The following is a 14,274-nucleotide window of genomic DNA, read 5'->3' on the forward strand; positions in this document are numbered from 1 at the left end:
CGTTAAAAAAATGATTGGAAGGAATGTGATTACTTAAATTGTTTCTTTCATGAAAAAAGGATTCTGAATTATTTAATGTGAAATACTTATGGAAATGACATTGAAGCCTAGCTAGTATGTTTCCGATTTATATTCGCAAGCTATCTGATAATGAATTCCTCCAGAAACTTGTTAAAATCGATGGTAAAATACCAATAACACCAATCTACGAAACAAAACAATTTTAAAGAAAACAAAAGAAATAAACTATCTTTATGAAGCATTACGTTAAAACTTGTTTTTTAAATTTATTTAGTTTCTTAGATCTTAGATCCTTTTATACATTTATGTAGCTAAATTGTTTTGATTTTTTTTATATTAACACGTGTCACAAACAAATTTTGGGTACATTTAGTGCGCTCGCGGTGCTAATAAAACATGTTTATGATTTAAAAACTTGTGTTCGTGGAGCACAGATTTTTAATTCCGAACGTGTTCTGAATACGTTCGATGTATCATCTTAAATGGTTAACGATTTTAAATCTGGCGAATTTATATTCATCCTTTTTGTGATATTTACTATGAAATAACCTCTATCTCGTTTTCTACGAAATTGTGCTTAAAAAACGTAGTAGTTGACTTTATAGATACTTACCAATATCAAGATTAAACCTTCGGTCAGTTAATTATATACATTGTATTCTCCTAGCTAGTTTTGAATTCAAATTATAATTTTAGATGTACATAAATCGTTCGTGGAGGAATGTATGTTCCGAACATATTTTGAACAAAGCTTGCGCATTTGACACGTCCAAAGAAATATTCAGAATACAATCGGAATGTGTCCAAATTATCTACCGCGAACGAAGCTAGTGTTTACAGCGATTTATCTTATTTAAATGTGTATACAATAAATTTGTCCTTTGAGCCTTTTATCAAGGTTATAATAATTCGACCTTCAATAGTAATCGCTACTTCATTTTTATTACACTTTTACCACATTATTTTAAAACAGAATACAAAATATTATGTACTATATTAATCTTTACTCAAATGGTTAGCGAATTCGAAATGAAGCAATTAAAAAGATGACTTCAACTAATTTTACTGATTTAATTGTATGTTTAGAAGGTGACTGCGTTGGTTGGAAATAAACACAGTTTTGATCTCACCATAAAAGAATTTCTAAATATGTTTGAATAATAATGAAAGATTTTTATTTATAGATACCACAGAACCACAAAAAATATTTATGTACTATTAATATTGGTCCTATTCTAAACACCAGTGATATTTTGACCAACTAATGACCACTTTTTATAATAAAAAGCCACCTAATAATTAAAATATCAGCGACCAAAATTCGTTACACAGCTCTATAATAGTTATTTACTCACTTTAAGTGAGTAAAGTAATACTTTTTTCACGAGTAGCACGGTTTGGCAATTCCTAAGAGTGAAAAAAAGTTACTTTACTCACGAGTTTTATACAAAAATTTTTCTGCGTCCGTAGACTTAAAAAAATTCGACAAAACTTTTATCAATTTTTATTTTGTAATAGTAATATTAAAAGTACAACTTTGAGCATCATTAATTTGAAGTGAAGAAGAAGTTACTATTGGTACTCGATCTGGCAACATTTAACGAGTTCAAAGAATTAACATCGTCTATAGTTGTATTAGTACTTATTGGATTGCTGGTAGGATCGTGAATATTTACAATGTTGCTTGAAGTCGAACTAGTTGTTCCATTTTGTTTTTTATCGAGTCGTCTATGTAACCCTCCGCCTGTGTTGGATTTCCACCCACCGTGATTAATCAAATATTGTGGGTCGGTGGTTTTTATATTTTTTTTTATCAATGTTTACCAAGTTTAAGCTATTGTCAGACAATAACAGTAAATCGACGTTGAGTTTTTCTATCAGGTACTGTGATAATTAAAACATTATTAATATCGTTACACTTCATTTTATATAATACCTGCGATTCCGAATATTAAAGCAACCTGAAAGATGTTACAAATAATATCTAAGCTTACATTGAAATTTTTTGCTGTCATACCTTATGCATGAGATAATGATCGTCAGGAGCTTACAACAGAAACTTATTAATTTCTTCACGGGAAAATATTTTAGATTTTTTGGGTCTATAGCCAACTGGTTTATTTTTCAAATAGGCAATGAGTTTCGAGTATTTACTGATGTCTACGTCGTTATTTACCATTAGGGTGCCTCTTAGTTTTGAATAAGTCGACCAAAGTATTAAGACTTCCACATTTTAGATTTAGTTACAAAGTAAACTAGTACATCTGTAAAGTAATAAAATTTATTTTTCCAGTCGTGATTAGGCATTTCCACGTAGAAAAATCATGTGAGCTCTACTCTCAGACCTCTTACCCTTTACACATAAAGCCTTTTCAAAAACTGAAATTTCGATAATCTATTAGTATGACAAACTCGTACGGAACGGAAAGAACGTTAAATTAAAAAAATTGTTTCTATGGTAACCCAATTTCTATTTTCAAGGTGAAAACACAACTTATCACTTTTTTGAATGTTAATAACTTCAATTGATTATTAATGACAAATAAATAACAGAATCATTATTTTCACATAAAGATGTAATAACCAAATCTAATTGATTAGACTAAATCTTTTTTAATTTTTCCATGCCTTGCGTGAGCTTCTTATAGCTACAAATCGATTATATTATTATAGCACTATACAAAACATATTTAAATTATGTATTAGTTGGATAATATGGTATTATTGGATCCATTGGGTCTGATATCATTATGTAAATTTCAGATATCTTGAAGATTAAATTTATTCTGTGATAAGATAAGGAACTGTCTCACTTCTCGTTTTAATTATTATCAGTGTTATGTTATTATCCCAAATCAAAATAATTTTACCAAAGTTATTTCCAATTTTATGTCGTAATTAATGTATATGTACTATACATTGAAAACTCAAAAATATAATAATATTACATATGACCTTACTTGTATTGATTGTGATGCTGTTTCGATAGGACAGACATATCAGTATTCAGAAAGTAGATTAAGGAGTCATCAATATAATAAACATATAAAACAACATTAAAAACTATGAGATGATAAAGGTGCACTTAAATATAAAAATAAATAATACAAAGTGAATCACATTAAATATATTTGGATAAGATAAATTGACTTCACAAAATAAATTTCACTATATAACATTTTCTTTTTAAATAAAATATCATAATATGTGAAGATTCCTATCCCTTAATTTAAACATTTCATGACTTGAGATTAATCTCTAATTTTAGAGTAAAATTGCTTTACATTCTTTTAATCATTCTCTTATTTGTTTATTGACGATGCAGTACATTTTCATAATAAATAATATGGAGTGTTTTGTTAAATTATTGGAAACAAAAGTTTGAAACAACCGTGACAGAAAGTGTGGAAAATTAAAGGGGATGACACAGTTAATGAGCGAACGTCACAGAGTTGATTTAATCATTTTAATATTGGAGATTTGACGCTTATAGATCGGTGACGCTCTGGGTGTGGAATATTGAGGTTGCAAGTGAAATAGTACAACTCCAACCTACCATAACTCGCCGATTATCGGACTATTTTGGATCTTCTTTGTCATTCCCAAAGATGATCGTTTTATTAGTCGCATTGTTACTTGGATTATCAAAACAACCCGAATATAGAAAAACAGGGGTTAGATAAATGGTAAATACCAGAAAGTCTTTTTGTGTATCAGGTGGAATTATAAAGATTTAGTGTATATCGAAATCATTCCAGATGGTTGAGCTATCAATGCCGAGATATATAGTGGACAGCTGTAGTCTCCGTTACATGAACATCATGCCAAATCACATACCTCGAAAGTTACGCGGAATAAGATCAAAGAACTTGGTAGTATTGAGTTTCAACAACGTTCATCATTTAATTCGGACCTTGCATCGTCAGATTATTATTTATTCAGATCCATGGTAATTATTTGCTTCTAAGCCCAAAGAATTGCTTTACCAAGGTCTCAAAGAGATTGTTGAACGTTATGATTAAAACCATGGAAACGTAACCTGTATATATATATATATATATATATATATATATATATATATAAAAAGCAAGGAATCATTCTTATTTTTCAATATAGTGTGCATTAATGTTAACATATTCTTCTTAAAGATGCACCAGTATTTCTAATACATCTTAAAAGAATTATTATTGATCTGGGAGTCAAATTTGGAGAATATTACAGAAGTTCAACTAACTCGATGCCTGCCTGAGCTAGTATGGCTTTTGCATTGGCGGTCCTAGGTGCATTATCCTGGTGAAAGGGAATTCGTTTATGCAATTTCCACGGGCATTTTTCTTTTATCGCCTCACGTAATTTGAGAGTTAAAATGGCATAACAAGCACATGTGATTGTGGCATTATTTGGTAGGTAATTTACTAAAATTACACCTACCGTATACCAAAATACAGTTACGTTGGGGGGTAATGTGAATGTTTCCAGTCTTTACTCTGCATTTGGGTCTCTACATCATATTGATAGATGAATGACTTATCTATTGTTAATAATCGTGTTAGAAAATGTTTTACTTGGTTTCATATGTTATAAGGTATCCATTTCTTAATAATTGGAAATACATTGAAACTAATATCAGCCGTCTATTAATCGGTATACACTAATTTCTTATAGGAATTGTGTATATATGATTTTGTGAGTCATTCACACTTTCTAAATAAAAATAAATTCATTTTGTGTTAATTTTGATAACAATATTGAATACATTCGAAACAATAATTCAATTGTTCGTTATGGATTTTAGCTTTATGTGAAATTCCACTAATTTTCAAATGATGTCAAGTGTCGACCTTAACTACAACACAATTATTCGATTTTGATAATACTACATTCAAGATATACCTACACATTTAACTGTAATTATTAATCATTCATGAAAGTATGTATTATGTTATCATCATCACCACCTAAGATTTTGTTAGTAATATTTTTTCCAGGAAACTCTTTTTTTATAATTTAATCATGTAAAATAAGCGATGATAAAATTGCTTTGCGTTTGAAAGTACGAGTATAAATCTTTTGATATAATCACGTAACACGTAAAAGAGAAAAAACATGATTAACTTCTAATATTTTTTTAACTAGTCTGTGTACTTGTCATATATTCAAATTCATTATCTAGATTATTATGAAATAATTGTTCCTAAGCTGTGGATTTGATTGTACCAGATAAGAATTCTGTATCTTGGAAACTATGATTCGTAGAGGCTTGTGGTGAAAAAATATTGCACCAAAGAAACCGCGAGAAAATTTTAAATGAATTATTGTTTGACGAGCTTGATTAGAATAATTAGAGTGCCACAATAACTGTGGATACAACAGATCTCGTCCACTAATATAGAAGTTGAATGAAAAATCTTTATTGGATATAGTCTCTGAGGTAGCCTGGGCTTTTTTGACGAGGATGGAATAGCGCACGGTACCTTGTGCTGTATTCCTGAGTCGTAAACAGTGACTGCTCTTCTTGGATTACTGGCTGCTGCTGGAACATCAACTGAATTGGACCATGATCTATCAGCATTAGGGTTTTGAGGATGACCTTGAGGTCAAGCACTCAGTTACAATACCAAATTGCGAATTCTCTTTATTATTAAGGTAAAAGCGCTTCTGGACCCTTTCCCCCACTGACAAGGAACGTTTAGGCTTTTGATTCCTTTGGCGGAAAAATAGCATCCAGTTTGGTTCTTCCTAGGTAGGATTTGACTGGAGAAATTCCAGACGCAGTAGGGGTCAGTTTTTCTTCAGGTATCGCCTTCAATTTTTTCCTGAAGCCGAAGTTCAGTATCCTCACCTCCAGCCGTTTGGATTTTGCATTAATAAAAATTAGAAAATAGTTACCTTCAAACTACCCATCATAATCCAAATGCATTCGTTCCCAATAAGCGCTGGGAACATCCCAGAGATTGAGGACAATTTTGGAAGGATTCTCTCTTTGCATAGCACAGTCAGCACTTCTTTTGACTATGTGTTCAATATCACAGTCAATTCCTTCCTAATAAATATAACGCCAAGTTATCTGTTTCATTTTGGAAATTCCTACATGGGTAGCATGCAACTCACGCAGGATTGCTGGGCATATGGTTTGTGGGACTACGAAGCGGTCCTTCCTTAATAACATTCTATTGGAAATGGTGAACGGATAATCTTAAGCAGTGTTCTGCAGTTTTTTCATCAAGGTTAGTAGATCAGGATGTTCCTGAGTTGGTATCTGTTGTATCTACAGTTATTGTGGTACTCCTGATTCCAATCAAGCTAAATATTTCCATCCACTTTTAACATGGAAGGGCGACACGAACGTGAATAATCTTCAACATCTTTTTGGCAACATCTTGAAAACGCTTAAATCAGTCAATCAGTCATTGGCATACACTTCTTTCAAGAAATTATAATAGTTGTGGTTGTTTCAAGTTTCATGTGGAGTTTCGGTAAAACGAAAAAATAACCCTTATACATACGAAGGACAAGAATACACTGGTCAGACTACAGACACGATAGAAATCGCATTCGAAAAGAATAGGCTTCACGCTAAACAACCAACCGTAGCTGACTTTTGGCGCATGCGAACTTTTTTTGAAAACCTCGAATTTTGTAGATTCGACAATATTTTACAAAGTCATGAAACGACAATCAACCTATAGATATCACTTGATAAAACTTATTATTGGCCCAAAAAATAGAAAATAACGCCAAACAAGAATAATCACAAATAAAAACGAGCTATCTACCAATAGATGCAAAGTTACCCAGAAAACCTCATAAAAAATAAACGAGAACTAGATATTAGACACAAGAAAATGTTTTGGTTAGCGGGAAAAAATCTGTCAATGTTTAATAAATTACAGATTACAAATAAACAAATCCTGAAACCGGTAGGGACTTACTGGATTGAACTATGGCGATGTGAAAGCAACACGTAAACAATCCTGATATACCAAAATAAAGTGCTGAGGAGCATCGTTGATACACTCTGTTACATTAGAAATAGCGACCTCAATCGGGATCTGGAGGTAGACACTATAAGACATATAATCACTAAATTTGGCAAGAGTTACGAACACTGGCTCTAATAACACACAAACATCGAAGCAATCCAGCTCCTCGGCAATACCAACCAAGAAAGAAGACTGGAAAGGACGAAATCTTTGGAGTTAGTTACCTGAGTGCTTTGTGTAAAAGAAGAGAAAAGTCCGAAATCTTACATACTAGTGTTAGTATTAATTGTAACTTAAGTACCTTCTACTGAGGAAGACCTTCAGTTTTGAGACATTTATAGTAATTTATGATAGAATAAGATTCATTGATCGCGCATATTATTAGATTATAGTGTTAGGGAAATCTTCAAAATTGTTTTTAAATGTATGAATGTGTTATCCCTTTCTATTTTTATATCTATTTTTTAATAAACAATATCAAATCAAAAAAACATTTTTAGTATATTTGGAAACAACGTTGTGGTATTTATATTTTTAGTCTCTGTAACGTTTAGAAAAGTGTTAAAGTTGATACTATTAATGGATTTCTCAAGTTATTTCAGTTCAAACACTGTAACCTTCACTATTTAATTGATATGCTGCCATATTATCTATATTGTGCTATTATTAGTAATAGTTTTTTACTTAATCCGCACTAATTTGAATGATAAACTGTTTAAAAGTTTCTATAGCGCAACTCAATTAGTTTTCATAGTTGTCAATTTTTTTTTGGTGTTATGAAGATTGTTAGAGTCCGATTAAAAACGTAAATGAATATAGCAAAAACAATTTATTATTTATGTGGACTATTTTCGCTGGTTAGGAAAAAATTTATCTAACCCGGAATTCGCTAAACCGGATTCGACATTTTTTTGTTAATATTTATTTAAAAAAAAATTATAATAAGAGGAAGATGGCACTCTTTTTACTTTTACTGCGATATTTTCTATTTGTTTTATTCAATAAAAGAAATTAATATAATTTTTTCAGTAGTTCAGTAAACAATTTCAAAAACGTGAAAAATAGAGATAAAGGTTCTAAAAATATGAGCGATAGTTCTTTCGATTCGAAATCACCTCTAGAAAAATGTTTTTGAAGGATTTTGATGCAAGTAAAAATAAGATAAAAAATTGTATTCAGTTTTGCGTTAATAAATTCAAAAATATTAATATTTAAGCAAGCACGAAAAAAATTCCTTAAAGAGAAAGAAATTTTCGATAATACAGTCCTAAGTTCCGGAACTCCATACCCATTATTTATAATTTTAATTTGACGTTGAACATAAGGGTTCAGCGCGGTTGTTGCGGTTTGCGAGCGCCGCCGCAAAAGAGAGTTAAAAAAAATAATAATTCAAAAAAATTCTAGTATATTCTTTACACTTGAAAGAATCGAACCCCGTAGAAAAAAGTTTAATTCCTATTTTTCAAAAAGGTATTTAATTGCTAACTATCAAATTTTTTCCTAATCTCCGTTGGCATCAATAATAATGGAATGAAAGGTAAAAATAATTGGCCTATAAATTTTGCACTTTGAGGATCCCTTTTGTATACTTTATAGATCCTGCCATAAATGTTCATTAATTAAGTTTATTAATATATTTAGCTATGTCTATTGTCACATTAAACAATGGCAGTAAATAACATAGATTATGAATTTTGTACGTAATTTGTTTATAAAATTGTTTCAAACAAATAACGAGATTCAATATTTTTGAATTTTTTTTGCTATTTTATTGTCAAGAGAAAATTAAGATTTCAAAAAATTTTTTTTAATTTCTCTTTCTAATAGTTTAAAATTGAGTTTTTCATATTTCGATTGTTTAAATAATTAATTTTTTAAAATCATAATTTACATTACAAACTCTAGAGATTCGGTGATTTAGTTACGCATGGACGAAGTGGGTCTTTGCCCACTGCCTCGCACGTAAATGGACCCCTCAAAAGCTCTTTTAATACGATGCCTACAGAATTTGTTCAATTATGAGATCTAAAAAGAAAGTCACAACTTTTAAAAATCCCCCTTAAGTACAACTCAGAGGCCGTTGTAACTATCTTCAACACCGTGACCGTTAGATTGGCGGAATTTAAATATTTGATCAGTAATCATTTTCGCACACACTATACATTATTTCGTGTAAGATAGATTTACTGTGAAGAGGTCCTAGGAACGAAAGAAAAGGGGCCTCGCTGATGCGATCTCACCGACGCTAGGTGGGTTCACTCAAATTTGTGTACATTCGAAAAAAGTGCCGCGGATGACAAAAATTTGAAATTTTGATGTTCGTACGAGGTCTAACTATTAAATAACGAAACTGATTACGAAAAAGTGTTTTATTATAAAAATTATTCTACATTCGAATACTCCCCTCTCTCGCCGCTCCCCTCGCCAAACACCATTCCATACGTTTTTTCCATTGATCGAAGCAATGCTGGAAATGCCTTTAGGAGCTCTGTCGTTTTTTGCTTTACCGCTTCTATCAATTCAAATCGGGTCCCTTTCAAAGCAGATCTTTTTCTAACTTTTTTAACCTTTTAAGGAAATCTGAGCAGATCCGTTGACTCAAGAGCTTTTGTCAAGTGTAATTCCTCGTGTAAAATTTTTCTAACCGTTTCTTAATCGGCTTCTACAATCATCCGGATGCTCATTCGACGATCTGCACGCACAATGTAGTTGATTTTGGTCACAAATGCAATTTGATATTATTATATTTGTTAATTCTCGTAGTAATTTTAATTAATAATTATTGCTAAAATGGAATTTTAAAATCAAATTAGAATATTAGAAACAAACAAAAAACATCTATTTTGAGTGTGTTTTAAGTTTGAAAAGGATTTGAGATGTTTAAATATATCAAAATTCAAATAAAAAAGTGTGTCGCGAGATTTTGGATTCATTCACAAACAAACAACGAAGCAAAGTGAAGAAAAGAATGTAAAAGAGATATTACATCCCTAAAAGTGCGACATTGTTTCTAACTAGTATAGAAGAGGTATAGAACATTCTAAAGATCAAACTATATTGCGAGAATATGAATAGCTTAAGGAAACGAAACCATTCTCATAACAGGATTTTTTTTCACTTTTATCTACAAATAAGAGTATACTATATAAAGAAATAAAGAAAAATTAGTTCAAATCTTAAATTGAATAATTTTAGTACTGGTTGAAACACTTCAAACCTAGATAAATTTTTCATATCAACAAGTAATAAAAATACAACAAATGTTTATATGATTTTCTTGTAAAATGTTTGCACAATAGTTCTTTACAAATTTGGAAACAATTTTTTTATTATTAATTTTTTATTTTGTCTTTACAGAGATTGGTGGAACAAATGCAACCACAACCATTCAGAACCTTTAGGACTGAATTCCATATGAGCAGTGCCAGTGAACAAACATCTACTTTCACCACAACTACTCATTACAGTAAACAGTAAGTTTTTTCAAGAAACATTTTTATTTTCATTTCAAATACCATGCATTATATAAAGTCAGTAGTTTTTTTGAAATAAGAACTTATGAGAGCTTTCAATGTCATCAAAATCCTGTGAATAGTAACGTATAAAAGGTTTTTTATTATTTAATTACTGGAAAAATTTTTGTCCTATAACATGATAAAATTAGATTTCCAAATCATTTTTTTTAACCTTTAATTTTTCGAAAATACATTGCGGCAAGTATAGTGAAAATAACAATCAAATTGATATTATATGAAAATGTAGGGGAAATATTTTTTCGAAAGTTTATGTTTTCACATTTCAAAACTTAAAAATGACGTTCCTGCACACTGAATTTATATATTTTTCAATAGCTGTTCGTTTCATGAATATTAACAATTTCGAGATAATGTTTGCTGCAATCGACAAAACTTTCAAAATTTTACTTAAACTTAATTTTTTTCCAAAATTTTGAAATTCTTTTAAAAAACTGATTTCTTCTTATCATATGGCAAGTTTCCTATGACTTTGATGGATACCATTTGTTTTGTACAGCCCTAAGCTGTACTTGCAAGCTGTGGGCAAGCTTCACCGGAGCTTATAAGCGAATTTAGAAAGATGATATGAAGTCAATATATTTTCGATTAAAGGTTTTCGTCATTACGACATTAAAAAATAACTGTAGAATCATTAGTTCGGTATATTGTCATTTATTTAATCCTAATGCAGATTATAACCTTAAGTGTAGTGTCTATTGTACTTGAATGGGGGTTCTGACATACTTTTTCTCCATGATTTTCTTTCTTTTATTCCTTCCCATAGTCTCATCTGCTTTTTTCAAATTTTCAATTTATGTTTTTCTTGGTCTATATAATTCTATATAGTTCTATATAATTTTTACCTGCTATTTTAGATATTTTAGATTCGAATTTTTGTTTGGTATTTTGTGTTCCGGCATCCTGCATCTCCACATGATCTCAATTGTGCTTCATATATCTTATTTCTAACTGGTTTTCCTTTCAGTATTCCTCTGTTTTCCTGGGGAATCTTATTTCCATTGCATTTATATATGTTTTGTCATACAATCTTAAAACTCTAAACAGCATATATTATCGTATTGCATATTTTTCGATCTAAGATCTCAATATTGATTGTATTTATAATCAAATAAGCATTTAGTTGACAAATGATTAAAATTCGAAAACCAACTATATTTGATGTGTCATATTTGTTCTGGTAAAGCTATAGATAACTTTCTCGTGTCGACATAAAGAAATAAGAAGTCTCACAAAAACATCTTTCTTAATTAATAATAACTAATTTTAACTTCTTCTATTATGGCTCAAGTTTAAAAATATCATAGTAGGACCTCGACAACCGACCAAGTTAATTTCTTAGTTTATTAACATTTATTGTTTTAAAATATTTGTGGAGTGTATATATATATATATATATATATATATATATATATATATATATATATATATATATATATAATTAAACAACAGTTGCACTCACACTGGGTCTAAAATAGTACCCTCTAAGTCGTCTTCTTATCGTATTATTGCTTTTTTCTTACTGATAATGCAAACAAAAATATTGTCAAAATGAAATAGTCGTCAAAAACTATTGTTTGAACGCATAAATCGATCCTGATTTGCAAACGTCTACGATTCTGACTCGGTCTTTTTTAGTTTTGTAACTTTGAACATGGAATTTTGATACCATATATACTTGGAAGAAAATTTTTTCAATCAATGTAATTCCTGCAGGACATTCTGCCCTTGAAAGTTTATGGTTTTCGCTACCGCAGTTCACTTTATAGCTACAGAAGTACATAGGTATCATTAATAGCCATAATGATAATGGATAAAATATTTTCATTCAAACAATGAGAAGCAACTAACCTCAATGCGTACGAAAAACTTCCGTTTTTTCGAGGTTATGTTCATGACATCACCTAGTGTCTAAATTGTATTGTTTATTTCCTTAGATCGTACCTTTATATTCCTCCTATTCTTCCCAGCAGAAGGAGAGTGGAAAAACATCTATTAGGACTAACGCCAACCGTTGAATATTCTCTAAGCGCTTTCTTAAAACTAAGATTTTAATTTTTCTAAAATCGTTTCTAATTTATACTTTCTTACCAGTTTTCGCATTTCAATTATCAAAAGAGTATATTACTTTCTTTATTTAGGAATTAAAAATTGGTCTCAAGTTCTTGAAAAAAATAGACTTCTAATTCTTCTAAAAACATTAAAATTGTTGTCAAAATCAAAAAATTTAGAAAAAGTTTAATACGCATTTGGAGCCATTAAAAACAACCAAGACAATATAGTCGTACGTAGTTGTTTTTAAAGTTAATCTTCTTAGATGTTTTGCCACTTATTCGGCCAAAGTAGCAGTAACTATTATTCCAGTTTTATATCGTTTTTATTATGGTAGATATTCATCACAAAAATGACGATATTTCCAAAAATTGTTGAAAAAAAATTTAAAATATGAGAAAATAGCCGAAAAAGAAATGATTTCTATCTAAAACAAGTTATCATCGTCTACTAACTGAATCAAATATAAATAAAGAAAAATGTTGATCAAAAAAATTGAACCATATCCTCCTTTTTTGATTTTGAAATTAACTATTGCGCCCGGGCTCTACAACTCATGGGCTGGAATGTTATAAGAGAATAAGTCTATACATATCTTTCTTCTTTATTTTGATCTGTTCCCCGCGCTCCTTCCCAGGATATCTTCTCGAACACCCCGACGGGGAGCACATTAGATCAAAACGTGGAGTTTCCTCCTCTCTTTTGTGCGTTGAAAATTGAGTATTTGCATGATACTCCTCGACTTGAGGTGTTTTGCCGTATACCAATGATCAACCCGATGATTAGCATTCGTTGATTTTTTTCAAGGTGGATGATACTATCCCGCATTAGTGTGTCGCAAGCTGGAGGTTTCCAAAAAGCTGTCTCCAGCTCTTCTGTCCATTAGACTTCAGATGACATCATCGGATACAGGATTTGAGGAAACCGGTAGTTTACTCGTTACAGCACTTTTCGCTAACCCGACTGCCTCTCGTTTTCACTGAAATCTGAATATTAAGACCGTTGACAAGTTTCACATAGTTTTTGAAGTCGTTCGATACAGTTTTATATCACTGTAGGAGGTAATAACCACCACCTCGACAGCCTCAAAAGCTTGTAGGTTGTTACAATAAATATTCATATGTTTTTTTATTTGCTTTTGATCGATTAAGTATTCAGCATTCTGGGTCAATCGCTATAAAAAGCTGTCCTTGCTTTCAGTTTTGAATTAAGAAAGTCATCTTCCCTGCCTTGCCTATCAGGTTATATTTGATTCTAAAGTTGTAAAAGCTGGAACGACGGTCAAACCCTAAGATCGTCTTCTAGATCCCTGTATCTTAATATAGCTGAATGCCATATTCCCCTGCTCTGCAGAGTTTTTGTGATTGCATCCTAATCGCAATTTTCATCTCGCGTTTAGGATGGCCCCCATTGCTAGCGTGGGAGTAGTTTTAAATGCATCCGCATTGCTAAGCAATCATATCAAGGACGTTTATTTTCCTTTTCAAGGCCATCCAACATACAGCTGATGAGTAGGATCAAGATGGATGGATTTCAGGCCCCAAGTATTGCCAACCATTCTTCCACAAACAAACAAAAGGCGATTACTTTCCGAACCTTCTAACCAAATCATAGAATATGCAAAAATATATCAAATATAAAAAAATAAATAAACGAAAGCTTTTTATTTATATTTCCATATCAAA

At 31.0% G+C, this 14,274-nt stretch overlaps 1 protein-coding gene across 50 annotated transcripts in view; it reads left to right on the top strand.

Moving 5' to 3' along the window:
• The window catches only part of LOC130901316 (microtubule-actin cross-linking factor 1), a 289,073-nt gene that overhangs the window by 213,255 nt on the left and 61,544 nt on the right, over positions 1-14,274 (top strand). For 45 of the 50 annotated variants that reach the window (XR_009060264.1, XM_057812591.1, XM_057812578.1 and 42 more), the window contains one exon: positions 10,362-10,477. The exons of the other annotated variants lie outside the window; for them this stretch is intronic. Coding sequence is in view for 44 of the 45 variants with exons in the window: in XM_057812591.1 (XP_057668574.1) it covers positions 10,362-10,477 (116 nt within the window). In the remaining variant the exon portion in view is untranslated. The remainder of the gene's footprint in view (positions 1-10,361; positions 10,478-14,274) is intronic. 50 annotated transcript variants of the gene reach the window in all.

This window comes from Diorhabda carinulata, chromosome X (assembly GCF_026250575.1).
Source record: "Diorhabda carinulata isolate Delta chromosome X, icDioCari1.1, whole genome shotgun sequence".
In the NCBI taxonomy this organism is placed as follows: Eukaryota; Metazoa; Arthropoda; class Insecta; order Coleoptera; family Chrysomelidae; genus Diorhabda; species Diorhabda carinulata.